This window comes from Podospora anserina, chromosome 3 (genome assembly GCF_000226545.1).
Source record: "Podospora anserina S mat+ genomic DNA chromosome 3, supercontig 1".
NCBI lineage: Eukaryota > Fungi > Ascomycota > Sordariomycetes > Sordariales > Podosporaceae > Podospora > Podospora anserina.
Window position 1 is genome coordinate 617,755 of NW_001914832.1, and position 27,767 is coordinate 645,521.

General features: G+C 54.3%; 11 protein-coding genes across 11 annotated transcripts; 3 read left to right on the plus strand and 8 right to left on the minus strand.

The window, feature by feature from the left end:
- Positions 1-834: 834 nt before the first annotated feature.
- On the plus strand, positions 835-1,728 carry PODANS_3_1790 (uncharacterized protein; the record flags this gene model as incomplete). Its single annotated transcript, XM_001903414.1, has 1 exon — positions 835-1,728. A coding segment is annotated over one exon (894 nt), but the record flags the coding sequence as incomplete, so codon positions are not given.
- Positions 1,729-2,056: 328 nt separating this feature from the next.
- PODANS_3_1800 (uncharacterized protein) lies at positions 2,057-3,465 on the minus strand (the record flags this gene model as incomplete). The annotated part of the gene is made up of 2 exons (XM_001903415.1): positions 2,057-2,428; positions 2,494-3,465. 2 exons carry the CDS (start codon positions 3,463-3,465, stop codon positions 2,057-2,059), a joined length of 1,344 nt encoding a protein of 447 aa, XP_001903450.1.
- Positions 3,466-4,667: 1,202 nt separating this feature from the next.
- On the minus strand, positions 4,668-6,983 carry PODANS_3_1810 (uncharacterized protein; the record flags this gene model as incomplete). Its single annotated transcript, XM_001903416.1, has 3 exons — positions 4,668-4,831; positions 4,891-5,997; positions 6,080-6,983. 3 exons carry the CDS (start codon positions 6,981-6,983, stop codon positions 4,668-4,670), a joined length of 2,175 nt encoding a protein of 724 aa, XP_001903451.1.
- A 690-nt stretch (positions 6,984-7,673) lies between these two features.
- Positions 7,674-8,298, minus strand: PODANS_3_1820 (uncharacterized protein; the record flags this gene model as incomplete). Its single annotated transcript, XM_001903417.1, has 2 exons — positions 7,674-8,182; positions 8,232-8,298. 2 exons carry the CDS (start codon positions 8,296-8,298, stop codon positions 7,674-7,676), a joined length of 576 nt encoding a protein of 191 aa, XP_001903452.1.
- A 5,461-nt stretch (positions 8,299-13,759) lies between these two features.
- On the plus strand, positions 13,760-14,935 carry PODANS_3_1830 (uncharacterized protein; the record flags this gene model as incomplete). The annotated part of the gene is made up of 2 exons (XM_001903418.1): positions 13,760-14,770; positions 14,852-14,935. The coding sequence occupies 2 exons, from the start codon at positions 13,760-13,762 to the stop codon at positions 14,933-14,935; spliced, it is 1,095 nt and encodes a 364-aa protein (XP_001903453.1).
- A 986-nt stretch (positions 14,936-15,921) lies between these two features.
- PODANS_3_1840 (uncharacterized protein) lies at positions 15,922-16,845 on the plus strand (the record flags this gene model as incomplete). Its single annotated transcript, XM_001903419.1, has 1 exon — positions 15,922-16,845. One exon carries the CDS (start codon positions 15,922-15,924, stop codon positions 16,843-16,845), a length of 924 nt encoding a protein of 307 aa, XP_001903454.1.
- Positions 16,846-17,698: 853 nt separating this feature from the next.
- Positions 17,699-18,793, minus strand: PODANS_3_1850 (uncharacterized protein; the record flags this gene model as incomplete). The annotated part of the gene is made up of 2 exons (XM_001903420.1): positions 17,699-18,668; positions 18,735-18,793. The coding sequence occupies 2 exons, from the start codon at positions 18,791-18,793 to the stop codon at positions 17,699-17,701; spliced, it is 1,029 nt and encodes a 342-aa protein (XP_001903455.1).
- Positions 18,794-19,915: 1,122 nt separating this feature from the next.
- On the minus strand, positions 19,916-21,370 carry PODANS_3_1860 (uncharacterized protein; the record flags this gene model as incomplete). Its single annotated transcript, XM_001903421.1, has 3 exons — positions 19,916-20,364; positions 20,426-21,209; positions 21,266-21,370. The coding sequence occupies 3 exons, from the start codon at positions 21,368-21,370 to the stop codon at positions 19,916-19,918; spliced, it is 1,338 nt and encodes a 445-aa protein (XP_001903456.1).
- Positions 21,371-22,682: 1,312 nt separating this feature from the next.
- PODANS_3_1870 (uncharacterized protein) lies at positions 22,683-23,897 on the minus strand (the record flags this gene model as incomplete). Its single annotated transcript, XM_001903422.1, has 3 exons — positions 22,683-23,244; positions 23,315-23,781; positions 23,844-23,897. 3 exons carry the CDS (start codon positions 23,895-23,897, stop codon positions 22,683-22,685), a joined length of 1,083 nt encoding a protein of 360 aa, XP_001903457.1.
- Positions 23,898-24,113: 216 nt separating this feature from the next.
- Positions 24,114-25,554, minus strand: PODANS_3_1880 (uncharacterized protein; the record flags this gene model as incomplete). Its single annotated transcript, XM_001903423.1, has 3 exons — positions 24,114-24,519; positions 24,798-24,998; positions 25,085-25,554. 3 exons carry the CDS (start codon positions 25,552-25,554, stop codon positions 24,114-24,116), a joined length of 1,077 nt encoding a protein of 358 aa, XP_001903458.1.
- Positions 25,555-26,565: 1,011 nt separating this feature from the next.
- On the minus strand, positions 26,566-27,111 carry PODANS_3_1890 (uncharacterized protein; the record flags this gene model as incomplete). Its single annotated transcript, XM_001903424.1, has 1 exon — positions 26,566-27,111. One exon carries the CDS (start codon positions 27,109-27,111, stop codon positions 26,566-26,568), a length of 546 nt encoding a protein of 181 aa, XP_001903459.1.
- Positions 27,112-27,767: the final 656 nt, after the last annotated feature.

Genomic DNA, 27,767 nt, shown 5'->3' on the forward strand with positions numbered 1-27,767 from the left:
CAAGCACCGGTGCTTGTTGGAGACAAACAGGCGGTAAGAGCTCAAAAAGGGGTCATCTTGGGCCGGGATGGTGACAGCTCTCGGCCAGGCTCGCTCATGGCGCTATTTTTCAGACGTTGCAGAGCTTTCATTGACAGACTGCCTGTCCCTCCTGCAGGGGCTGGTGTTTATCCGACAAATGAAGCAGAGCCTTTTTACCTCATGTTAATCCCTCTCGAGCAGACGACATCTGTGTGAGTGGAGAAGAAAAAGCAGAAAAAATACGGTCGAGACTCGGGATTGAGGGTTGCACGACAGTAAAAGTCTTCCCCCCGTTGCGACAGATAGGATAACTGGCCGTTCTTCCGAGATAAGACATATGCAGCTCTCATAGATAGGATCCAACGATACGGATTAAGTTGCGACTGGTTGGCGTTTCATCAGTTGTAGTCCAGGCCGGCTCAGTCTACCTGGCACCAGGTGTAAGCACATACGATGAGGCATGTAGGTGAAACGGCTTTTGGTGGCGTCACCAAGCCCAAAAAAGCAATGAGCTGGGGAAAGCTGGACTTCCATAAGGCAGCCAACCAGAAGCCAAGCGCATTCAAGCTGACCGCCTTGTGCGGCTGATAGACCTTGAGTGGGGAAGATATTTTCTGCCGGGCGGACAAGATTTCGTTCGCTCAACATCCATCGAGTCCGTTCCTGGCGCAGCCTTCTACTCTGTTCAAACCATTCACTCGATCCCTGCCTCCCAGTCAATCCCGCCGATCCTGATTGTGTCCTTCAAACAGCCCACCAGAAGCCACAACTTAATATTCGAAAGCACCCATCATCATCGTCATCGTTTCAAAATGGCGTCTCAGGAAAGGAGCATGCCGTTCATCAAAAACTTGGCTTCAAGTGGTTCGTAGCCCCTTCCTTCTGTCAAAGGTAAATAGTGCGGGCGACCTGCTAATGGCACCAACAGACCGTAAAATCCGAACATCGGCGCTTGCCTCTCTTCATACCTTCCTCTCGTCCCGCCAAATCTCTTCCTCTCTCACCACCCTCGACATCCTCAAACTCTGGAAGGGCCTCTTTTTCGCCTTGTGGATGTGTGATCGCGCGATTCCTCAACAAACCCTCTGCGCCGAGCTGGCCAACCTTATCAATGTGCTTCCTCGCCATGCTGTCGTCCCCTGGCTGCGCGGCTTCTGGGCGACCATGGCGCGCGAGTGGACAAGCATCGATGTGCTGCGCATGGAAAAGTTCTTGCTGCTGGTTAGGAGGGTCGTCGCCAGCGGGTTCGAATGGATGAAGAAGGGAGATGAAGGCAAAAAGAAGAAGAGCGGGAAAGAGACTGCTTGGGATATGCAAAGGGTGGACAACATTCTTGATCTGTTGAATGAATGGCCCTTTTCCCTTGAAGACGAAGCGCGGGTGGAGCAAGGAACAGAAAAGGAAGAGTTGGTGCCCCAGACGATACCCGTAGGGTTGAGGCTGCATGTACTGGACATATGGGTGGATGAGGCTGAGAAGGTCGGGCTGTTAGAAGCGGACGATGTCGAGGCAAGCAAGATCTTACAGCGCCTTATCGATCAAGTGGACGCTTTAGAGCAAGCCACAACGAGACCAGCTGTGCGCATCCGATCTAAAGATTCTCTTGGGGATGAGCGTCTCCCAGGCAACCGCAAGTCCGCGGTTGAAGAGGATCAAACGACGACAGATGGTGGGGATGGAGGCGACTGGGATGGCTTCGAGGACTAACTTCATGGAAATCTAATTATCTGATGGAGCATAAAACGCTTTATGCCAATTTGTTGATTCTTCGTACTTCAAATGCCGCAACATATGCTTGCATCTCACGCCAGACCATGTATAGAAAAGAGTACTTTATCCCCGACGTGTGGATCTAATGCCGAAGTGAAGAAAGAAACAAGGAAAACACCTGCCTCGAATCTGCTTAGAAGCTTGCTCACTCACACCGCTGCCTCCACTTCCATGGGTATATGAAACTCATCTCATCAGTGCCTCCAATTTGTTATCCGAGCCCAACCATAAAAGAAAAAAGAAAGCTAATCACAACACTACGCTATCACGCCAGTAGCCTTTCACTTGTTGAGACTTTGTCCCAATTGAGGGGACCGGGTGCCTCGAAGCAGCCGTTTTTGGACAGTGTCAAGCCCAAGCCTTGATGGATCTCGGCCTGGAACGGCTCAAATGGTCTCGCCTCACCATCAATGCTTAGGTAGCCGCCCTTTCCTGCATTGCGTGGTATGAGACGGTATGCCGAAATCTTGCGGTAGGTGACCAACGGACTATCGAAGAACTCGCCTGTATCGACCGCCATCTGGAGGCCCACAGACTTGAGTGGGCTGACATCGCCCTGGGTGATGATGAGATCCATGAGTCCATCATTTGCAAGGGCAGCCGAGAAAAAGTTGGCATCGGGCGCCATGTAGGCCATCTAGACACCCGCAAGGTCAGTTTGAGCTTTCAACATATCACGGGGGCCGCCTATTCAAAACTCACGTTTCCGCAGTAGAAGCTACCAAGTTTTTCATAAGGCACCAGCTCCCATCCCTCAGGGAGCTTGTCCATGACGGTGCCATACTTGAGTGGTGGGAGGCCCGGGCCACCGTCGTCTACTGCCGCACTCAGGGATGGGGATGATGATGTCGTGGGGCACCCATCGGCATCTGTTCCATCGCAGGCTCTGGATTGTCCGCTGCCGTTGCTCGCTTCGACGTCGGTGCTTCCCAGCATGACGCGCTCCCGGTAATGCCGTTTCACGCTTTCCTTGTGTTCGATTTCAACCTTGACGGCAATATCGCAGGGGTATGTCTTCTTCTGCAGAACCAGCATGAGGAAGCCAACGGTGAAGCGGGCGGCTCCCATCCAGCGCAAATGCTCGGTTCCCAGGTCCAAGTCGGCAATCACGCCCAGGGCCTGGCTGAGGAAACTGACAAACCGCTCTTCGCCCTGTGTGATGCTGACCAGGTCCAAAGGGGTGGGGATCCCCTTGATGATGGCCAGCGCCGCCAGGGTCGGCCGGTGAGTGCCGTAGAGGTTGCAGCTCATTGCATTTCCAGAACCGCAGGGGATGTGGCACACGGCAATCTTGGACAAAGCCCGGCGGGCGTCTGGCCGTTTTGCCAGGCCGTTGAACACCTCGTGAGGTAGCCCATCACCGGAGCACGGGATCGCAATGTCATAATTGTCGATGTCCAGTACTTGGGCCAGATCCACTGCCTCGCCTGAATATGTTGTCCGAACGATCGTCATGGGTATACGCGCCGCCTCAAAGATAGGCTTGACCTCCTTGTCCCAGATCTTGTCGGCCCCCCCTGGTCCAGCATGAGGGTTTACCAAGACCCAAGCACGCTTACGGCGGACGGCAGTGCCGTAGGCCCGCTTCAGGAGGCTCTCAACCCATTTTATCATATAGTCATCTGTCTGCTCGGCAGTCTGGGCCGGGACGGCAAATTTTAGGTTGCGAACCATGAGATGATGCGGGCTATCTTCATGAGCATAGTCCACTACGAGCCAACTACGGTCTTCTGAAGTCTCCGCCCAGAGAATGTTGTAATATGGAATGCTGCTTGGTGTGCCTTTCTTCGTTTCTGGTCATTGGGTTAGCATATGCTGTCTTGTTCAACACTGCTCATCTATCTGTACCTAGACTGGGTAAACATGATCGGTTGGGTTTGGTTACCAATTGGTCTGCGCCGGTGTCAGCTTTTGATAACTCCCATGTGCCCAAGAGCTTCATTAACAGTGCGGGCCTACCTGGTATAAGAAGAGACTCGGGCCCAAGAGTGAGTGTAACTCCCGGGGAGAGGACAAGAGCATTGTTCAATTCCTGACCAGCGGCCTCGACGACTTCCGGGCTTGCTGTCTTGGCTGGATTCGCCATCGCGTCCTGGTCCATCGTGTTGGTTCGCGTTTGTTTGTTCTGGAGATTAAAATATACTGCGAAGGCCCGTTTCTCAGCAAAAGACGGCGACCAAAACAATGCGCGGTCCCCAGAAGAGAAAGTGTCGCCAACAACAAAACAGTGCAGCAAGGTAACAGGGACGGCAACAGACAAAGGGCAATCGTCAGCGGATGATCCTTTCCCCACAGACGTCGGGTGTCGCAAAGGTGATGGTCTCCTCAAACCACCGCCCGCTATCAATAACACAACACGGCTGGTGAATAAAGAAGAGGCTACGGGTATGGGGGATCCCAGGCTACAAAGCGGGCCTGTGGTGGGTTTAATCGACTCGCATTTTCGCAGCGAAAAACCGCCCCGGGTTCAGAATGCGAGGGTTCCATCATTAACAAATCGGGAAGCTCGGAAATTAGCCCAGAGCGCGCCGCCAGCCTGGGTTGTGTACTGTTCAAGTAGCCACCTACATACGACACAATAATACAGACCCTGTTCTATTTTTCATCTTGATGTATGCATTGTGCTACAAGATAAGTGTCGCTATGTCTCATGCAAACCACAACATTCTCACCTGCCCATCTGCAGACAGCAATCAATACTACTGCATGCGTCTGTAATGTCGCTTTTGTTTACCATCAAACTACCATGATCAAACCCAGTTGAAGCTACATGGCCCAGTCTACATCAGCGCCCACCGCCGTTGCCCATTTTTACCAATAACTAGTGTTCCAGAAACAACTTTTCTCGGCCGCTTGGTAGTTTCTACAACCTCTTCTTAGGCGAGCTCTGTCTTCAGCGCTTCTTGAACCTTGGGGGCCAGAGACTCCAGGACACCGTCCATCGTCTTTTGCATTGTGGCCGCGAGCTCCTGAACCTTGACATGGTTCTCATCTAGAGCCTGGGCTGCCTTGAGGCACTTTGCGGCCAACACGTACTTTTCTGCATCGTTATGTTAGCAAGCCGGAGCTTTCCGTTCATCACTGACACGAAAGACTTACTCCTGCGGATGTAGACCTCAAAGCCCGCGATCTGGCCCTCAATGTTCTTGGGGCTAAACTGGAGAAGTGGCTCCAAGAACTTCATCGCATCTCCCAGGGGATCCTTCGTCTCGGCGAGCTTCACCCCGTTCGGGTCATCATCCTTCTTCTTGACTTCCTCCTCCTTATCCTTCTGTGCCTTGTTGGGGTTTTGCTTTGCGGCACGTTCTGCCGCTTCCTTCTCCGCCTTCTGTGCCTCTTTCTTGGCCTTCTTGGCCGCCTTCTTCTTCTCGGCAGCGTCTTCCCCGTTGGCGTTGTTGCCATTGGCGCCGTTCACGCCTTCTGGCTTGTCGTACATGGACAGGTAAAGCTTCACGGCATCCAGAGCAGCCCGGAAGTAGAATGGATGCTCCCTGAGCTTGTCTTCCCAGCGAATCATGTCCACGTATGCGCGGATTTGACCCTTGCGAAGAGAGAAACTGTGGAAATCGAACTGGTCCTCCTGCCAAATGTCGAAAATGTTGAATACGGTGTGGTAGCGCTTCAAAGCTAGAGCCACGTTTCCGCGACGCTGCCACGCCTCGCCATCCTCAGTCAAAAACCACATCGCTTGCATATCGATCAAGTCAGCCAAGGGGCCGCCGACAGTCTCGGCCCTCGTAAAAAGGCCGAGTGTGTTGAGGGCCTTCTCGTTCTCATTGTTCCTCAGCTGGTATTTGGCGGCCTTGGTGTTGATGTAGCGGTCCTTTGTATCAAGTAGGCGAGCTTGGTCCATGGCCTCGGCGGCCTTCGCGATATCGCCTTGGTGTTTGAAAATTCTCGCCTTTGTCATTTGAAAATCGACACTCTTTGGGTCCAACTGGATGGCCTTCTCGACATACTCGAGCGCTTTGGTAAGGTCGCGGCTCATGTGATAGTTGTAGTGCTGGGCGAGGAAGAAAAGAGCAGCCCCTACTCCCTTGGAGCTGTCGCTGCTGGCTTCTGCGTTGGAACCCTCGGCTTCTTGGAGGTACTCTTCGGCCAGCGAAGGAAGAGTATCCTTTTTGAAGGAGTCAGAGTACAAGTGCTTAAGGTTGGCAAATGTTGATGGGACGCCCTTGTTGAACATCAGGCCCAGGTATGCTTTGGCTGCAGTTCGGAACTCGTCGCCTGTATCATGAGGTCAGAATAGCTGTTTCATGGGCCCAATGTACAAAAGCAAAGGACGAACCTGTCAAAAAGTCCAAGGGCAAACGACGAGCAGCATCAGAGCGGGGATACTTGGCAGAATATTCATCAAAGATGGCCTTTTGCGCAGCCTCATCCTCGGCAGTCAGGCCCAACACGTCCACCAAGCGCTTGTAGTAGTCGGTGTGGTCTGGGTTTCGATCAATCAACGCCCGATATGCCGTTTCCGCCTCCTCCTTCCGTCCCAGCTCGGCAAGATAACGGGCCCGTAGCTCCATAACGGCCAACCGATCCAAGCACTTTTTGCACTCTTGCTCCAAGTGTTCCAGGGCCCGCTCTGTCTCTCCTTGCTCAGAAATGATGGAGTTTTTGTAAAGGAGCGCTTCCGAGTTCTCAAAGTCAGTCTTTGAAGGGGCCACCGACACGGACTTTTCGTAAGTGGTCAAGATCCTCTCAGCTTCCTGAAGATTGCCCTCGAGATGGTGAGCAATAGCCAACGCGGTCCAGTTCTGACGCAGTTGCGGGCGCGCCTTGAGCATCGCGAACCTGCTTTGAACGTAACCTTCGTAGTCGCGGGTTTGCACCTGGAGGATGGCCAAGTCGCGCTGAATCTGTTGCGACTCAGGCTCGAGCTTGAGGGCAAACTTGTAGGCCTTGATAGCCTCCTCAAAGTTCTTGTTGGTACGGTACAGGATGCCGTACACATGCCAGCAGATGTGTGACTTGAAGTCAACCTTGAGAGCTTCCTTGGCCAGGTTGAAGGCCTCCTCTGTTTTACCCTGTGCGTTCATGATCAGGGCCTTCATCGACATGGTGTCGCCATGCTTGGGGTTCCTTTTCAAGATCTGCTCGGCCGCCTTGAGGCCCGCTCTGTATCGCTTCTCCTCATAGTCACGAATGACCTGGCGGAAGAGGTTGGCCTCTTTGGTACTGAGTATTTGTGGCATCGGGACAGATTGCGGGGGTTGGCTACGGTGGTAAGCCGGTGGGGGAGCGGTTCGAGAAGAGAGAACAGCGGAGGACAAGACGGCTGCCGGTTGGTGCTTGCTATGTGCGACAATGGGCGGAGAGAGGGGATGGAGCGAGAGTGCACCGGCGGAGTGATGCCAACTGCGAATGCCAAAGGTCAGATGTCAAGCTAACGCAACCAGTGATGGAAATGCTTTTGGTGGGGCCAAACCGACAGAGAGGGTGCCTCTTCGATTGGAGGTTGCTTGTAGAGCCGGCCTGTTTTCTGCGGTGCTGTTTGTCGTTGGGAACGTCAAAAATCGTGCGGTCCGCGGGATGCTGGAGATGGTGTTGCACTTCGCACAATGCGGCGGTCGATCAATGTGGGCTGCTTGGCTAGTTGAGCAATCAGTGGGAAGGCGCGGTCCCTCTTGACCCCACCATTGCCCGCCTAAAATGCCCCCGGACTCGGGGCTCTCGGCAGCCACCCGGGAGCTTTAAAGCTTCATCTGAGCTCTCCCGTGCCTGGCAACCCGGCGGGGAGCTCTCTCAGCCGCCGGGATCTTCACGGCGAAGTAGTAACTAAGAGTTGTACTTTGGTTCACATGTTCTACATACTCATACAGCCACAACATCCGTCGTGGTACGCCTTATTCTTACATCACTTCACTCGACCCTGCCGCTTCGGGCTATGACGCCGTATGGAGCTTTCGCCAGCGAGCCAGAGCATCTTCCCAGCTGTTTTCGATATCACCGCATCTTTCCCGAACAATTCCCCAGCTTCTTGCCCGGACGATGTTTTCAACGCCCATTTCCTGCCGAAGTATTGTCGCCAGCTGCTCGGTTCGCGCCTCTCGTGGGAAGAAACGTGACGAATATGGATCCAACCTCTCGTCCACAACACGCTCCCTGTTTTTCTCTTTTTCTGTCTCCCTGAGAGTGGCTTCAGGGTCATCGGGATCAGGGCTCGTGGCCACCAAGGTGCAATAGCTCAACACATCGGAGCGGGACTGCCACGACGGAAATAGAACCTGGTTTTTGAAGGCTTCGCAGGAGCTTGCATCAATCTGCCGTGTGGCTGGCCGCGCCAGGCGAGAGGTGGAAGTTGGATCAAACCCCGCTCTAGATGGTGTTGCTAAGGCATTGAGGTTTTGTGTGATTGTGTCATCAATGGTGCCCCTCGACAGCCGAAGAAAATCTGAGGCTCGGTGTTAGCCAAGGTTTGGTCTTAGTTTGAAGAGGCCTACCTCGAAGGACAGTTGTCGAGAAACAAAACTGCGGCGTGAGCGGTGGCAACGAGGATGGTTGGGTCATTGGAACAGATGTGTGAGGTCTTGGAGCTGGGGACGCCGAAGGAGAAACAGTCTCCTGCGATGGAGCTGCCGGCTTCGTCCATAAAACACCCGCCACCTTGTCTGGCACGCGATTGCTTGTTGATGATGGATCCAGGGCGTCGGCTCCAGGACGATTTGCGCCCAAACTAGTATCTACGTTTATAATGCTGATCAACAGAAGCTCTGCCGTGTCTGTTTGATAGATGCTGGAGGCTGACGTGCACGTTGTGCTTGTCTTCCAGGTTGGATTCGGTAGTGGCGTCACCCCGCGTTTGGCTTTGGACGACTCATAAATGCCCCGTGGATCGCTCTGGCCCATTAGGACTCGGGAATTGCCAATCACATCGCTCAAAACCTGGTAATTCATAATACCGCGCTGGAAAGTGCCGAACACCAAATCAACGACACTCCAACTTTACAGACCCGATGTTGTAACAGAGACTTCTGCCAGCGACTTCGCACCATCCACCTCATGTGTAGCCACTGTTCGCAGCGGTATGTTGAGACAACCTACAGAGAAATGCCTGATGCCTGAATACTGAGCCGGGGGCTTGTCTTGGACACACTCTCTCGCCGAAAGGTCCTGAACGCAGAGCAGCATCCAGTCTAAATCTCACGGCAAAAGACATAGGGGCGAGGAATGAACAAACTAGATATTTCTAACTAGGTGCACGTGCTGCAAACATCGACACTCGAGAACAGACATCACATCCTCACGTAGGCTAGGGTGGCCTGGTGGTAATAACGTGGCAGACACATGCATCTGGGAGCCGTTTCAGGCCTCAAATGATGGTAATCTCTCGACAATTTCAGCATGTCTGGCTGAGCGGCCATCCGTTCAGCTGAAACAAATTTTCTCCACGCCTAGGCTATGATGGAGTAGACGAGACCATCCTGGATATGGATAATGTCACACGCAACGAATGAGGTAGAGACAAGATTGACTGCACGGAATTTGGTTTGACAGCTCGCCTCCTTAACGAGTGGTGGGATCAGGCAGAGGCACCACACCGAGGCCCATATGCCAGTCTTTAGCGCAGCACATCACAAGACTTGACATTTCCCGCAACAGAAAACCTCCCACTGGTCCTCGACCAGCAGCTATGCCAATCATCCAGACGGCATGTCGGCTGCCCTCAGCCAGCCAAGCACAACAAGCGCATTGGTGACCAACTTCCTCCTTCCGAACTACTTCCTCATCGTCGGCCCGTCTGTCGAGGGAGAGCAACATGGCTACGTGCTCGATGGAATGGTCAGATATGGCCAGGTGTCCGACTCCGAGGAACTCGATGCCGGTTCCACCGCGGGTCGAGTCTGGTCAAGATAACAAAGGAAAGAGCGAAATCACTTCGTGGCGTTGAACATTGGTCTTAGCCCTATGTCCGTCGGAACAACAGGGCGGCTCAGCCGAAACAAACGCTGCTCCGGACGTGCAATCCTCACTTGAGAGCAAGCCCATCTGCATCTGCAACGCTGACGTGTCGTCAAAACGTGTACGCTTCTAGAAGAAGGCTATTGCAGGGCAGGACAAGTCGACGACATTTTGGACGGCTCCCTTCATAGCCATATACAGCGAGGCTCGACAATCACGGAGTGAGGGTCAAGTATTCGATGATGGTGTTGATGATGATGATGGCCCTCCCGTCTAGCTCCAGGTCACTTTCTGTCTGCTACTGGTAGGTAGAGGTACCTGTCTGTGTCCGGACGGGGAGGAGATACGGTACTCGAGAGGCTTGGCGCCCCTCCGGCGGTACTGGCCTAACCGGGCCGCAAAGCCGGACCGATTTGAATCTGGCACTCCACAGCGGCACCTTGCGCGATCTGAAAATATGGCATAGAGACAACCATGGGCTGACGCATATCCTCCGAGTCGCTTCTGGTATCAAGCTCCGCACAGATGCGCTAGGTCCCAACCAACGTTGCATTCTCGACCCAAGCAGAAAGCCAGCGTCGTCCACGGTTCTCTCACGATCCCGGCTTTCAAATTTCATGGATTGCATATGCACGAGAGAGAAACGAGCCATCGAAACGCGTCTTGGCGCCGTGCAGACAAGACAGGCCAGAGGCGATCGGCGCGGCAGGCAGAGGCGAGCAGCCTAATATGCCACGTTGAAATCAGCCAAAAGTCCATCAATTTGGCCGATACACGCCGGTCCCTGCCCAGATAGCAGAAACGTACTATCGTGCCAAAGAAACGGGATGCTCGCCCGGGACGGAGGCTGGGGGAAAGAGGTAGAAGCCACCAAGAAACCATCTACAGCACCACACACCCACAACTACCCCAGAGATATCGAGGGTAAATGGCAGTCCCGGAAGTGGCCCCCTTAGCAGCATACACGAAGGCGGGCCAGCAGCGGGTAATGTTCTTCGCGCCTGGTGGTGCCGCCATAGGCGATACTCTTTGTTCTCGCGCAAACGCTCACGCGGTAGCTACTCTGGGGGCTGTAGTCGTGCCCGCTGGGGATTCGATCATTCACCCTCCACCCTCGGCAAGGCAGGCTCATGCAAGCTGGAGGCGAAGCCTGCTGGTCCGCAGCGGCCAGGGCCACAACCTCATGGCCGTGGTGACGGTCGAGGAAAGCACACCCGGTAACATGTGAAGTGGGGGTTCTCGTGCTGCTACTGACCTCACTGACCTATCTTTTTGCCTCGTAGGCTCTCTCGAAGCCGTCAAATCAGATGAAGACATCACTATGGTCTGCCAGCCCGGGCACTCGCCCCTAGCTAGGAACCGGAACACCTCCAGAAGATCCCAGTTCAGTACAGCTTAAGGTCCAACAGTTTTCTCAAGCTATCTGATGTAGCAGCAGCCCTCGCCATAGTCTGTTCTTCCGGGACCAGGCGGAGCTGCACAGTTGGCATGTTTCATATGGGATAAGAGGGGAGAAAACACGGAGACATCTGCATGCCTCTCCGGCGCGGCTGGGGAAGGAGGCAGCTGGCGATCTTCTCCTGCTCTCTGGTGGTTGAATTTGCGAGAGCACCTGCAGGTCGACAATTTGAGCCCCGGCATTTGATACTCTCTTCCTCGGCCATCATCGTGGTGGTTGTGCTCATGCGTGGCGATATGGGTGCACCGGCTTGCGTCTTTGGACCATGTCCTGTGATATTTCATGACAGTCTCGAGCAACAGGGCAATACTGGAATATGCCCTGACGAGAGCCTCGGGTGCATCATTAGGATGCCTCATTTCTACACAAGTTATCAGCTAATGCATCGAGATGGGAAGGATGGAGGCATCTTGTGAACGGGGCCTCTATTCTATTAACCGACCCGTTGAAAGGCCGTGGGACAGTAAAGACAGAACCCCGTGTTGGATCCCAGGCCATTTTTGAGGCCTGTGCCGTATAGAATAGTTGTCGAAGTTGGGGTCTTCATTCCGGGTCCGAGGTTGTTGAACAGGCAAGGCCGGTCGTTGATTCGGAGATTTACGCATCTCGCGAGCCAACGAGATCAGAAACCGCAGGATTGTCCAGCACAAAAGATATCTCCGCATTTTGGTGCTCCGACTTCCACATTGGTGATCACACAAAATAACAGCATTTAGTCAACGGCCACAACAATGGCCGGCTGTGTGTTGATGGAAATGACGTTCTGAGAACTCGAGAGTATACATAAACAGACTCGGCTTCTGCCGGTGGGCGAGTAATCGGTTGTCAAAACTGAGATCAGCGCCCCTTGTCTGGGGGGGAGGTTCGCTAATCGGCAGTCAACACCGTTTTTGTCGGCTCCAATTGCATTGGCGAGGGTTCGAGAGGAAATCCGGAACTTGGGCACCATGAGCCGTCTGAAGTCATCAGAACCGGGTCCCTGTGTGGCACCGTTGACCATGGTCGAGCAATTCCTGGCTCAGGTGGTCAGGATGTTGGAGCCTTGGCTTGGCCTGCCTCAGCGAGTAGCTCATTTCACCTCCAATCTCAATTTTCATCTCAGATTCTCACTCAGAGTCTTTTTCCTTTTCCATTTTCAGCCTTCGGTCTCGGTCGCGCGGTCGCCTTGCATCCACCTCACCTCTTCCGACCTCCCCGACACGGCCACTTATTGCACACCTTCTTCTTACGGAGGAGGCTTGAATTACACGAGGGCCTATGCGTCCCCTGCCTCGGCTTTCAAGTCTTGTCTCGAATCTGACATCCCCAGCGACGACTCCAGCCGGGCGGGTATCGAGACTGAGGCACAAGCATGTCTCTCGTCTTGCAATGAGTCCCGTTCACACGTGTAGAAAACGTGACGGTTGAGTTTGGACCAGAATAAACGTGTTATTTATGGCCAGTAGCATGCGGTAGAGATACTTGATACACGCCAGTCCACATGTATTTTAAGCCGTGGTCCACTCTCGTTTTAACCAAACGTTCAAACGCCCAAACGGTCTCGCTTGTCATCCCCAGGATCCACACCGCTGATCCACTCGTTCATGCTTCGACATCGAACTCGCTCGCTCGCTTCTGCCCGTGCCGGCTCCAGCGAGGGAAAGGGGGCAAGCGACCTTGATCTCTTTTCCCCAAGGCCACTGTCGTGGGCAGTGAGGACGACGATAGCAACCTGCTGTAGAGTGACCAGAGGGCACACTACTATATGCAGCGATGAGCAGGAGGGGGTATGGTGGGGGCTGTGGTGTATGGGCAGCTGTGGTTACTGGTCGCAATTCATGCCTCTGCCGCCCCCATTGGAGAAGAGGTCCACTTCATTTTCCAGCGTCACCGATCCTAGCCAGGGGGAAAGTCAAAACAGCCTGTTTGGCCTGGGTCACCGTTAAGTGAATTCTGCCCCACGGTCTATGCAGCCGGGGATCACAGGAGGGGGGCGGCTCAGGGGAAAAAGAGGGCAACAGAAGAGAGGGAGGCGAAAACGGTCGTGTTAAGCTTCTTTTTGGTCGCACAAGAGGCGCCGCCCTTGTGCTGGCCGGAATTCATCGAGGCCAGGGATCGCGCCGACGGCAGAAGCGAGCGATGGACGGGCGACGAGATCGTTAAGGCTTCTTCCCCCGGGCCCCAAGCGGCCCCCCCTCCCCTCTCCCCAGGCCCCGTTAAAAGGCCCGTACGCCGCACAGCCAAGAACAAGGGGGTTGGGCTGGGGACCTTGGGGAGGGTGCTGCGGGAAAATAGTGACCAGCAAGGAACCAGGTAATGCAGCGCGCAAAGCATGCGGGTTCGAGGTCGCTTCGTGGTCGCTTCTTGTCAGTTGCTCACAGCAGAACAGCAGCAGAAGCGCGCATTTGCAGCTTCCCACACTCCCCCTGCGCGCAGGCCAGAAAAGCACAGGCCCGCCAATCTACAGAGAGACGTATCGTTGAATTTCTCGAGAGCAGCCACACACCCAACAACAGGCAGGTCCATCAGTCGACGCAGGAAACCCGGCCCAGGGTCGCGTTCATCCCCTGGTCGCTTTTTTTTAGGGTCAGGAATCGTGGCTCCATAAAAAAATCTAATTAAATTCCCAGCATGGCTCAATCCCCCGAGTCACCCCAGTTGCGACTGCAGTCGACTCTGGATTCGAATCCCGTAAAGCCGCGCGTGCTGCCAAATATCAACACGCTCGACGAGCACCTCCAGTCCCTACCGACCCAACCATCATCCCAACAGCTGCCCCAGCTGTCACAATCCTCACGACCCTCAGAGCCCTCAGAGCCCTCACAGCCCTCACAGCCCTCACAACACCACCACCCGCGCTTTTGGACACCACCACCGCCGACACAATCACAGGCACAGACACAGACACAGGCACAGTCACCACCGCCGTCCCAGACGTCACAGCCTGCCAGTCTGCCAGAGAGCACCAGTGCCGCCACTAGCTCCAGCACCACCAACGGCGGAGGACGCGGCGGTGAGAAGGACGCAGCCGATGAGAGCTCGGCCGTGAAACATAGTAACACCTACCATCACGCGCCGGGAGCCAGCCCTGCCGCTGCCGTTGCCGTCGGTGCAGCAGAGAATTCGATGCACCAAGTTCGGGGCAGTCAGTACGAGGCGCGATACAACGGCGACGCGCCAATGTTGACCGCGTCCATGATGTCCAACTCGCAGCCACTCCCCGGGCCTCCCCGCCAACCCGTCAGCTATGCCGGCTCGATGTCCTACCATCCCGACAGCCTACCGCCGACATCGCACTACCCGTATCCGCCGCAGGCCGTTCCGCCTGCCGATCCTTACCGACCGACGCCAACGTCCCTTCCCAGCATGCGAACCCTCGATCACGGACACGGGCACGGGCACGGACACGGACACGGGCAGCCACAGCCGCCACCACAGCACCAGCACCAGCAGCACGGTATGGCGCTGGGTGGCCACATGGTAGCCCCAGTGGCCCCGGGCCCGTCAGGCTTGGGATATCACTATGTCCACCCACATGTTTATGGTCTTCCCGACCCCTCTGCCGCCGGCATGCGCTTCGCGATCGCGCCTGGCCTGGCGGCAGACCCGCGCATAGCCATGAGCGGAGGCAGACACAAAAAGGTACCGGAGAACCGGAACAGGCCCCTGATACCCCGGGATGAGTCGGCCTGCTGACTATGAGCTTTTCGTTATGGCTGACAGGAGATCAAGCGACGAACGAAAACCGGCTGTTTGACATGTCGCAAGCGCAGAATCAAGGTGCGTAGACTCCCTTTTAACAGTTGACATTTTTCCTTTTTACGCCCTTTGGATTGCGGTAGTTGGGGGGGGCGTCTTTGGGGGAGGGGAGGGGCGCTGGTGTTGTCGTGGTTGGCTGGCGTTGGACAGAGAACGTTGTTGGGTAGACATTTGGAGTTGCGTTTAGCGCAGAAACCTATGTCTGCGGCTTTGTGGTTGGCAACAAGCGCTGTCCGATTTCTCGGGTCAACTTGATGCTTTCGCTTGTGATCGCTTGGAGCAGCTCACCCGCCGCCTGACGTCGGGGCTATTCCAAAGCGAGCAAACCAGCGAGCCAGCCATCCTTCCACACGTCACTTACCGTTACCGAAGGCGCTTGGACAAGACCCCGAATTTTCGGCTCCAACTGCTTTTCTCCCTGGCGAACCCCCCCTCAATCAATCACACACACATTCTGTATATATCCGCACTGTTTCCAACCCCCAAACCCAAACCTGCTCGGCTTCTAACGTGACATTTCTCTGATGTAGTGCGACGAGGGACATCCGACGTGCAACAATTGCAAAAAGTCGAAGCGCGAGTGCCTGGGCTACGATCCTATCTTCAAGCAGCAACCGGGCCCAAGCGCCATCCAGCCTGCCCCGAACAACCAGCAGCAACCCTCGACACCGTCCACGCTCGCGTCCCCCGCCCCGACTGTCCTGTCGTCCTCCACCACGCACGCCTACCCTCCCCCGACCGCGACGACAGCCACATACCCGCCCCCGCCCGCTCCAAGTGTTGCATTTGACTCCCCTGCATCCGCAACCCCGCAGAGCATCAAGGCCGACCAGGCATACGACTACTCGACGGCTATCGACCCCGCTCTCCAAGCTGCGGAAGCCTCGAGCACGCCTGCATCTCACTATCAGCAGCATATCAAGACTGAGGGGGGCACATCCCACACCGTTGGTGACAAGAACAATTTGAGAGGTGGCACCCCATCCTCCCCTTCCACCCTGCCTGCGCTTGCGCAGACTCACTCGCGGGAGATCATGTCGGCTCATACAAGTTTCCCAGCAAAGAAGATGAAGGTCGATGAGCTGATAGCACTTGGGGGCGCCTTCCCCCCAGCCCACAGCTCGCCCCCGTCCCCCGAAACTATCGACGAGATGACCAGGCTGTACTACGAGGTCTACGTTCCAGGTCTGACACTCTTTTTCGAGACGCAATGGTATGATATCGCAAAGGACCGGATCGCGACGGTTCTCTCTGCCGCCACGCTCCCCAACGGCCAACCGCTCGTTTCTCTTTTCGCTTCCTTTGTCGACTCCATCTCCAAAATCCACGGCACCGACCCGAGCAATATGGTAGCCTCGGGCCATCTTGAAACGTGTGTGATTTGGGCACTCGCTCGGCTGCCGCTGCTGCCCTCTTTGAATACTGCCCACCCACCTTCAGCATCAAACGCTCCTGGGCGGGATTCGAACGAGGCATGCGGTCGTCTACGTGTCTTCGAGACGCTCATCTCCGGAGAAACGCTAGAGAGCAATCCTTTGACACCACCGGCAGCCAGCATGAGCCCATCACAAAGGAGCGAGCTGGAGTTTTGGTTTCATCTGGCGCAGTACCTTTTGCACACGCATGCCCCATCTTCTGGATCTAGTACTCGTGAACATCTTCTTGGTCTCATGAGGTCTCTGCTGGATGGTCGAGAAAATCGTGATGTGATTTACAGCATTGTGGTGCTCCGCGAGTTTACCCAGCGTTGGGACGCTGGCCCGAACGAGCAAAATGTGGGAGCGCATTTGGAAGAGTCGGATCCGCGCAGCAAGCTCGCAGTTGCCACGCGGTTCATTCGAGACGAAGCTGCCTCAACGGGCGGGACGACAAATGTTGTGCGGCGTCTTTCCGATCTGGCCTACCGAGCATTTGTTCGACCTGGTGTCAACGTCAACAGAACCGGCAGGGGTGGTTAGCATTCATGGGTGGAAGGTATCAGCCGCCTCTTTTTCTACCAGCCTCGCACGCTTATAATTCGCCGTCTGTATCAAGGGTCCAGCTGGTGCCGGTCCGTCTATCACGCGCTTCGGTATTTTTTCTGATCGCAAATCACCATTCCCACGGCAGTTTGATGACGGCCTGGGTTTTTCCTTGTACAATACGTTTTGTGGGATTTCTTAGGGAAGCGGAAGAGGGGATATCTCGTCGGGTTGCTGTCTGCTGTCGACGAAATCGTTCTCTGAACAGAAATGAAGAAGAAGAAAAAAGGGGGTGTCGGAGGCTAGCATAGTCCTGCATTTGGGCGTGGGGTGCACAAGGAGTTTCATGGGGCTGCAAAAACTTGATATAAAAGAAAGCTGCATCTGGTGGCAGGCGATGGAATCTGCATTTTCTTTCTTTCTCTGCTTGCATACAACCTGGCGTTCTTCTCAGTGGGAGCCAAGGTGAAGCGGTCTCTTACATTTTAGATTTTCAAACATTGTAGAATCTTTCAACTACATACTGGCCAAATACATTGAGCTTCGCGGCGGAAGGGTGCAGGAACTTCGATCCCCGTCCCCGTGTCTTCGTTTGTTCAGATGTGGTGGACTTTTTGCCTCAGCCTGATGAGGCCTTTTTATATCATGTGTGTGAACTTGACAGTTGGGTCTATAGAGGACGAGACGGCAACCACGCCAGCTTGAGGTTTATTTCCGTAATTTCGTGAGAGAAATCTACTCCAGCACAAAAGATGGCAACATGCTTCCACAACTACTACCGACTCAACGATGCGCTCCGGTTGGCCATGACAATATGCAAGAAGACACTCATTCTCAACTATCCTCATTTCTACCGTTCCATGCTCTTCTGCTCCGGCACGATACTCCGCAAACGACCAGATTCAACAGCCATGCGCACATTGCTAATCGCCCATTCTTCCATCTTAGTCTCCGTCTCGACGGTAAAGGTTCCCATGTGTGGGACCAGAAGGACGCGGGGTTTGGCCAGCAACCCAGGGTGGACATCCGGCTCGTTCTCATACACGTCCAAGCCGGCAGAGCTTACATGTCCAGAATCAAGAGCTTCCACCAGCGCTGCTTCGTCGATGACAGCCCCTCTGGCCGTGTTGACTATGACGACGCCTGCCTTCATCTTGGCAAACTCGTTTCGCGAGATGATGTGACGGGTTTTTGGGTTCAGGGGCAAGTTCAAACTGATGACGTCGCTGCCAGCCAGCAAAGTGTCGAAATCAACATATTCAGCCCCAATCTCCTTCTCGATATGAGCATCCAGCCTCGTTCTGTTGTGGTATCGGATCTGCATACCAAACACCAGCGCCTTCTTGGCCATGTTGCGGCCTATACCGCCCATACCCAAGATGCCGAGGACTTTGCCCTGGGGATCGTGTCCCAGCGGTGGGAGGGTCTTCCCGCGCCACTCCCCTGCTCGAAGAGAGGCCATGCCGACGGCCACGTTTCTCAGAGCTCCGAGAAGGAGGAAAATCCCCATGTCGGCCGTGGCGTCGTCCACGGCCGTCGGGGTGTTGGACACACGGATGCCGCGAGCGGTACAGGCGTGGACGTCAACCTGATCATATCCGGCTCCGTTGTGGCACAGGAAACGGAGGGAATCCGGGAGTGCCTGGAGCAGTTCGCCATCTATTTTGCCTGTCACTTCGAAGCTGTCGAAGGTGCGGTAGGCGGCAACGCAGCCGTCAAAGTCTCCAGAGGATGCTTCCTGGATGAAGTCGGCTCGGTTGTTCGACTTTGGCGTCAAGATTTGAGCTATCTCGCCTACGGCTTCCCACGATGACTGGGCACTGTGCGGTCGTCCGTGAGCATACATCTGGGGCTGCCAAAGGAATGCGACAGAGAACGAAACTTACTGCTCAATTACGCCTAGCAAGAGCACCTTTGGTCGGCCTGCACTTTTAGAAGAGGCCATTGGGACGTCGTCGTCGGCGGGAGTACTAGCTAGAGTTGGTCTGGCGAACGTCTCTATTCTGATTCAGATTGAGAGGCTGGCTGTCGAGCTTGCTTGCAAAATAGTATCAGACAATATCGCCTTCACCACTCGATCGTGGCGCGGGGTTGTTCAGAGAATACCGCGGGGTGATTTGTCCGCAGGAAAAGTGAAAGTGTGACTAACAGCCAGTATCAGAACGAAAGCAATCAATTGTCTCGCAATTTGAATGGTGTTTTCCAGATACAGATAGGCCTGGGATACGAAGGATGGGATGGTGTCAAAACCCCGGGTATGGTTCACAGAGAATATCTCGGCTGATCCCAATGTTGGCGTCAACGGCTTGGAGCATCATGAAGTTCATCCATCTCTTGCAAGGTTTCCGCCAGCCACCTCGACTGCTGCCATTGGTTGTAGAGGTGACGGGGGCCAATTCTTGTCCCGTGATTGATGAGAGATAAGAGCCTCAGCTATTGGCGATATTATCAATAGAACATGGCGTGCCAGTAATCATACCTGCCACTACACCGAACAACAGCGGAACTGTCGACTCGGTTATTCCCGATGCTACTACATTTGGCAGCCGTGACGAGTACTGATGACATGTTGAGTAACACACACCCACGCAGCCACTCAAGTTGCGCCAGAAATCACACCGTGTACAAAGTATACACACAAAAAGGACTGGGTATTTTATTGTGTTGTCCCTCTATTCGCAAGACCTCGGTTGACGGGGTCGTGTCCTCTAACCGTCCCTTCCCTCTTCTACTTTTCTCGCCATAAGATGTAGGCGCTCCAGCGCCCCAATGTTTAACGCCTGCCAGTGTGGGTGTGGGTGGATATCATGAGCCAAAGCCAACGCCGTACTTTTTGTTGAAAATGCGTACCATGCCCCCAGCCATTTTTAAGTTACCCTGCCCAAACCCTAGATGAATCATGCAAGTCATGCCTGTTGAAAACAATGCCCCAAAACCCCATTACATGCCGTCAAGACCTGTCCAAGATCGGTGTTGTTGAACGAGATCCCTGGTGGAAAGCCCAGTGTGCCCTGGTAACCACTGCAGGTTTGCGGAACACAAGATATATTAGAAAAGGAAAAGGAAATTAGTAGCGGTAGTGGTCGCTCTTGTAAGGACCCTCAACGTCGAGGCCGAGGTACTCAGCCTGGACGTTGGTGAGAGTCTCAAGTTCGACGTTGACGTGGTCCAAGTGAAGACGGGCAACCTCCTCGTCGAGGATCTTGGGGAGGACGTAGACCTTCTTCTCGAGCTTGCCACTCTTGGCGAACTCGACATACTTCTTGGCGAAAGCCTCATCGTTGTTCTTGAAGAGCATGATCTGAGCGAGCACCTGGTTGGTGAAGCTGCACGACATGACGAAAGAGCTGTGGCCAGTGGCGCAGCCCAAGTTGACGAGACGGCCCTCAGCCAAAAGGATGACGTGGCGGCCGTTCTTCATGAGGAAACGGTCAACTTGGGGCTTGATGTTCTGGACAGATTGGGCGTTGGCCTTGAGCCAGGCAACGTCAATCTCAACGTCAAAGTGACCGATGTCTAGAAGTTTTGTAAGCGGCGGAAGATCAAGGACTCAAGGGGCATAAGGATCTAAACATACTGCAGACGATGGCATCGTTGGGCATGGCCTCGAAGTGCTTGCCAACCAGAATGTCACGGCAGCCAGTGGTGGTAACGAAGATCTGGCCGACCTTGGCGGCCTTCTCCATGGTGGTCACCTGGAAACCAGCCATGGCAGCCTGGAGGGCGTTGATGGGATCAACCTCGGTGACGAGCACACGGGCACCCATACCCTGGAGAGCGAGAGCACAGCCCTTGCCAACATCACCGAAACCAGCAACAACACCAATCTTGCCAGCAATCATCACGTCGGTGGCGCGCTTGATGCCGTCAATGAGGGACTCGCGGCAGCCGTACAAGTTGTCGAACTTGGACTTGGTGACAGAGTCGTTGACGTTGATGGCAGGAACAAGGAGCTTGCCCTCCTTGAGCATGCGGTAGAGGTGGTGAACACCAGTGGTGGTCTCCTCAGAGACACCGTAGCAGTCGGCGAGCATCTCGGGGTACTTGGTGTGGACCAGGTGAGTGAGATCACCACCGTCGTCAAGGATAAGGTTCAGCTTCTTGTTGTCCTTGAAGGCAACGAGCTGCTGCTCCAAGCACCAGTTGTATTCCTCCTCGGTCTCGCCCTTCCAGGCGAAGACCGGCACGCCGGTGGCAGCAATGGCGGCAGCGGCGTGGTCTTGGGTGCTGAAGATGTTGCAGGAAGTCCAGGTAACCTCAGCACCGAGGGCGGTCAGGGTCTCGATGAGGACAGCAGTCTGGATGGTCATGTGGAGGCAGCCAGCAATGCGGGCACCCTTGAGAGGCTGGTCGGCAGCATACTACAAGGAGAATTAGAGACACTGTGATAATCTTTGAAGACAATGCGAGGTCTAACCTTCTCTCTGGTCTTCATGAGACCGGGCATCTCGTTCTCAGCGAGCTCGATCTCGCGGCGCCCGAAGGCAGCAAGGGAGATATCGGCGACCTTGAAGTTGGACATTTTGATGTGATGTGGGGGAAGCTGTAGCGACGACTGTTGGTTAAAATGAAGCCACAGGATAAGGTAGCTTGGTGGTAGAACTAACCTGCCGATGGGAGGGAATGGAAAAGGTGAGGGGCGGGGGAGAATAGTCAGGGAAAAAAGATGGGAGAAGGGTTGGGGGTTTTGCTTACTTTTAAAAGAGGGGCGGAGTCGGCGGAGTGAGGGGTCGCAATCTAGGCGCTGGGCAGGGCACTGGGGTTCAACTTAATTGCCGTCACAATTGGCAGAAAGCACCGAACACCGAATGCAGGAGCACAACCAGAGGCTGCAGCTGGTGCAAATGATAGCCAATTATGGCAGTTTCAGATTTCTTGGCTCTATAGCAGATTCAATTGTGTTCTCGTCAGGACAACGAGCACAATGCTAGCGGACCGGAATAAGGAGACTTCCAGGACCACCAGGAAAAGAAAATCAAACCCGAGCCAAAGCGGGACAGCCATGGAAAATGTGGGGGTATGAAAAAGAGCAGCAACCTTGAAGGCACTGTCGGTGAGTGGTTCTGGGGCAAGCTATGCCGCTTTGGACTGCACAACCCCACCAGTCTGCCCCTCTTTCCTCCATCGCCGCACCCAATGGTGAGAGGGGAGCAAAACGTGGGAGGGGCTTCCAGCACGAAGTGGCCTTCGCGAGAGCCCCTCCTACGGCTCCTTACAGTTCGGCGGTCAGGAACAAGGCAAAAGCAGAAGGTTACTAGGCACATACCGACAAACCTCATGATCTTTAACGTCTTTTCGGCCTATACAGCTAGCCATAAAACCGCAAAATCCATAGCTCTCAAGAAATTCGCACAGTCTGTCACAAAGCATTCGCTTTGGATCGTCAGCCCCCATGCATCCGGACCAATTTGATATGTGGACTCCGACTCCGAGGATAGACTCCGGGCTGAAACCGTGGTCCGAGGAAGCATAGAGAGGCTCGTACATCTTACATCAACTCTTACGTCAATCAAGATAGGTTCCTGGCAATGGGGTGCCCCTGTGCAGCCAGACCCGTCAAAAGCCGAACATCTTGTGGGTATTGTGGTACTGTTGGTGTTTATTTATCCACGCCTAACGCAGGCCCTCCTATCTAGTTGCCTTTCGCCCTGGTGTCTCTAGTTTGCTCTCGGCCCAGAAAATTTCCATTGAGCAAATGGACAGCATGGCTGGCCCGGAAACTAAGCAATCAGAAAAGATGCCCATAACCCGGAACGCCAGACCTAATGCAGTCGAGAATACCCGCCAACGCTCGTCAAACCCCCTTTTCACGCACGCCATGCACATGTCTGCCCTCACTCAGGCAGCAAATTTCCCCGGACAGCAAACATCTTGGAGGTAATTGCAGCTGTGAACCCATCCACCTGCTTGCTGTACTGCTCAACCTGTCGCGCATTCAGCATGCCCTCGAGCCGACTGGGCTCTTGTGGCAGCTTGAACAGTCTTTGCCATTCGTCCTCGGGGAGAGGAGCCTGCTTCGCCGCAACACGGGCAGCATTTTCCGCCTTGCGCTTTGTCTGCCATTGAGTGATCTTAAACTGCTCGCGCGTCAGCTGACGCTGATAGTACTGGTGGTTGTTGAGATCGGTGTAATGGGCTTCGATACTGTCGAGGAGAAGATCGCATGTCTTCTCGAGAAAAGGGTCAATCGACAGATCAAGGGCGTCGAAAGATGGGTTCGCGGGTAATCTGGCAGGGTCACGAGAAATGTCGTTTAGCGACGTGGGAAGCGGAACCTCGGCGGTCTCGGGGAGGGTGGGCATCTGGTGCAGGAATGTGGTGAGGAGGTGAGAGTCGTGAACGATGACAGGGACTTCCACAAGGATGTCCTTGAAGCTTAACTTGGACTTTTGCAGGCTACCGGTCGCGGCATATTAGCGTCAAGCACCGCGGTCAACTCGATAAGCCAGACTGGCGATCACCTTACCTCTCTGTTGTGAACTTGCCCTCCTTGTATGCGGCCATGAACTCGGGTGAGAGTCTGAACGCGCGCAGGCTGAGCGCTCCTTGCGAGCTCCTGCTGACATCATGAACGAGCGCGACAGTCTTATCGTTGTCGCGCTGATAGTGGTATTGATTCTCAATAAAGTTGAGGGAGACAAAGTTGCCCATGGTGGCACTGGTGTACCAGCCGACGTTGTTAGCATCCACGTTGACCTCCTTCAAGTGCTTGATCATCTCGTTCTGGTAGGCGATATTGGCCTTTGCGCGGGGGGCGGCAGCGGCGAGGCTTGAAGCATCGTTCTGGTGGCCGTCGGTATTCGCAACATCGACCGTGGGGAAGGGAAAGGCATTTGTGATCTCAAGGACACCGTCGTTGTCCATGCCCACCAAGGAACCGGTAGCTGTAGTGGGAAAGCTGGCAGAGCAGTGCTTGACAATCTTGATTACTACCTGCCCGGACGTTAGTATCGCGATCGCTGCTCGGGCGGGGCTCTGAGGGCGCAGGGACTCACGAGCGCCTCGACCTGGGCCGATTTGAACGGCACATCTTTTTGTACGTCGGCCATGGTGAAAGTCTGAGTCGGCAATGAGATCGGCGGATCGGGAGTTGGGAAAACGTGCGTGTGTCCGTTCGTACTTGGGTTCGATGCTGAGGAAGACTGCCGGCAACTTTTCACGAGGTTTCTGGGAAATCTCGCTAGTTTGTGGGCAAGCTGGCGTCGAGGTGGCTTGAAAGGCCGAAACGGGGAGCAGAAAACTTTTGTCAAAGGGTCTGGTGTGGCTTATGTCCCGCTATATGTGGCGCATGCGAAGCCTGGGGACGCTTGCAGCCTGATTTCTCCACCGCAAGATGCCAAGAGGTTGCGGACACAGTGTGGGTCATTGTAGCCCGTCCCACCCATCCACATCGTTAACAGCCCACTGCCAATTTGTGGAGCACCAGAAGAGCACTGCTCGTAGCCGCGTATACTAACACAAGAAGGAGCGAAACATAAAGATAAGTTCGACGAAGCCAGCACAACTAGCAAGAAAGTTCCAAGTTTGACCTGGCTACCTATACATCCATCTATCTCCCTGAATGGGAAGCTGAGGGTTCTGGAGGTGTCGTTGTTTAGGGGAGGGATTCGCAGATGGTCACGAAATTCGAGCACTGGCCGGTGATTTGACAAAACACCAACCCATCCCACGCTCCCCCACGTCTTGTGGCTCATCTCGCAATTCGTCAGTGATGCTTAAATGGACGACACACCCATCTTTCCGGTGCTCGTTCTTCTGGTCTTCTCTTTTCTTTCACTACATCTCTTTCCTCTATAAACATACAACCCTTTCGGTACGAGGCAGCGACTTGATTCATTCAGTTATAAAGCCGTCTATTATTCTATGGATATTCCCCCGCAGTCTTCTATAAAAGCCATAATGATGAGACCAAACTCGGCCTCCACACGCAACTCGCTCAGTCAATCCACTCGCTAATCGACCACCCGTTCACGTCTTCGTCTATGGTCAGTCGATGCCGGTCGATCTTCCAAAATGAATACAAATGCCGTGCGGCACCGGCAGCCTTTCGGTGAGCAGGGCCAACCCCTCCTTTTCTTGCGTCTTCGTGAGACCTCCACACACACGTTGCCAGATTGCGACCCTCAATATCAGGAGTGCCAAACCAGTACCTGCCATACAAGCTCGTCAGTTAGAGTTGGGCTATTTCTGCTTGCTTTCTGTTGCCTGGGTTTCATATGACGAGACAAAGACCTACTTGAGGAACCCACCACTCGACGTGGCTTCCACGTGGGCTGCTTTGTCGAGGGTTCCTAGCTCTGCATAGATTGTCGTGGGAGGGATACGGGACCGAAAGGCAACAATGTAGAAGGAAGTTTTCCTCCATGCATGTTGTCTCTGGTTGGCAAGTGCCCGGAGAGTATCGATGATGTCGGACCAGTTGAATGTGTCAAGGTATGGCGCTGTGGCATAGTCATCCCGCAGGCACCTTATTTGTGTCAGGGCGAGCGCGAAAAGTTGGTTTTCGGTGTCGAGGGTATCGAGGTCAAGCAGATGTTGCTGCTCTGTATAGGGCGACACTACAAGATATCGATCAGGCCCTGGCGAGGGCGTTGGCGTGGCAACAACCTCAGACTCGGACATGATGATGGATGCTTTGGCATACACTTGGCGTGTGTTCGAGTCTTGGGTCTCTGCCACGATTGCTGGCCCCTGGGAAATGGTCATCGTGTGGCGAGTATGCCGATGCTCTTGGTGGTGGAACAGATTGCCACGGGGGGCAGTGGGTGAGAGGTGTCATATAAATCCTCTGTTATCGTGGAGCGAGATGGACAAGCAACATCGGAAGAGTCAGCTGGGCAGCAGAACAGTTGTCGATGGGAACAGGCGGATAAAACAAGATGATAACAGGATGCAGGAGGGCGAGGTCGGATGCACTGGCGACACACCGACAGTCAAAGAGACTGGTGACATGTCGTGAGCAAATCACGAATTCATGCGGAACATCAGCTAGGATAGGGCCATTATTCTCGAGGCCTGGTTATGGGCATGACCACTGAGCGGCTGCTCTCCGAGTAGGAGTAAGCGTCGTCGCGGAAACCCTACCGATGGCGCCATCGATCGTAACAGTGGTGACATTGCAGTCAAACTCTGCTCCGGCTCATCTCTGGTTCTTTGACGGATGAAAGAGGCGGGAAATTCGGGACAAAGCCTTGTTTCACCCTTCTTTGCACAACACCGATCCAAAAGAAAGCAGCGCTCGCACATCAGTCAACGTCTCGCGTCATATAGGCGTTGCTCACCGCCAAATGGGCAATGCAAAGTGTGCATTGCGACTTGCAAACGAACCTGGCGGGGCTTTGCGTGGTAGCTATCAACAATGCGATTTCCAGATTACCGGGTACCACCTCCCATCTCTGCAGATCCGACCCTTGGCTTTCTGCCGATAACCCCCGTGCCGTTCTTCCCCCCAAGACCACCCACGGGGAGTTTCAACAGAGTCCCACTCCACTGCCTGACCTGAAAACACACGGTTGCTGCTCATCAGCGACTTCGGAGCTATCTATGACTGGAGATAAGAATACACTGTGAACGGAAGACCAACACTCCGAGGGCTCTTCAATATGCCGCTATGGTGCATGGTTCCTGGCATTGGCCATGTGGGCGATCAGTCATCTTGCTATATGGAGGAAGCCGCTTGCTGTTCTACCGCAGTTTGCTTTGAAGCTTCAAGAGAAGTTAGGATGGTCTGGTGATGTCCCTTTGAGCCAAATCTTGGCCATTTCGTATGAGCCCAGATATAAGCCACTCCCCAGGGCCGTCCATGTCCCACGAAGCATAGCTCCCCGAAAGATGCCACGCACCCCCTCTTTTCGGACTATCCTGCTCGTAATTTCCCATGTGGTTTCCGGGGCTGATGAGCTCCCGGCGTTGAGCATAATTCTCGTTTTGACCACATCTAATGGAGTGGTCAGCAACGCTGCAAGGCTGCCCGAGACTGCAGCACTTGCTCCCGTCACCAAACCTGTCTCGACAAGAGCCGACTTGAGGCCCATTCTGGCGCGTCTCCTTCGACTGCCTGGTGTCTTGTAGTTGGTCACTGTCCGCGTAATCTTTCCGTGTGTGTGATGATTCTGCACCTCCCCTCTTCCAGTTCCAAATTTGGCCCCGAAAGATCTCAAACAGCGGGAATTGGAGTGCAGTGAAAGGCAGATTTCTGGCGACAAGAGCAGTGTAGCCTGTCCATAATCTTCGTCCGGCGCCTCCCTCACTCCGCCACACCATGTGCAATGCTTCGATGGACGATGATCTGCTATGACCAGAAGAGCTGGAACGCTGTAAGACTTGGGCATTTTGCTTGATCACCTCAGCTGGTGTGAGAACAGTACACGAGGCCAGTTCGGCGCCAGCTGAAGCCAGAGCGTGGATTGCTGGCTGGGGGGCTGTACTGGGCAAAGAAAACTTCAGGGCAGACTTTGCAGATTCATAACTGATGAAAAATATCGCAGCTACACTCCGCCATGAGCACAGCTAAAGTCAGTTGGCCATTCATGTACAATGTTGACAAGCATGGAAGGAGTGAAGCGTACCGGCAGGCAATGTCGCAAAAACCACACTACCAATTCCTTGGTATAGACCTCTGAGCCCATGAGATACCGGCGCTGGACCTCCTGGCTGACCAACAATACCTTGACTCTGGTATCGAGTCTTTATTGTATCCAAGGGGTAAACAAGGAGGTCAACAGTAAACGCTGCCACCGCACCGGCCTAGCATCAACTTTTGGTCAGTAATATATTTAAGCCTTCAAGCTTGGATCTGTGTGGTTACATACCGCCAATATCTCGGCCTGTGTGTTGTCCCTCATTAAGACGAATGACGCCTCGTTTCTATGCTCGGAGGAATCTTATCTGACTGAGAATCTTTTCGCAACGTACGTAGT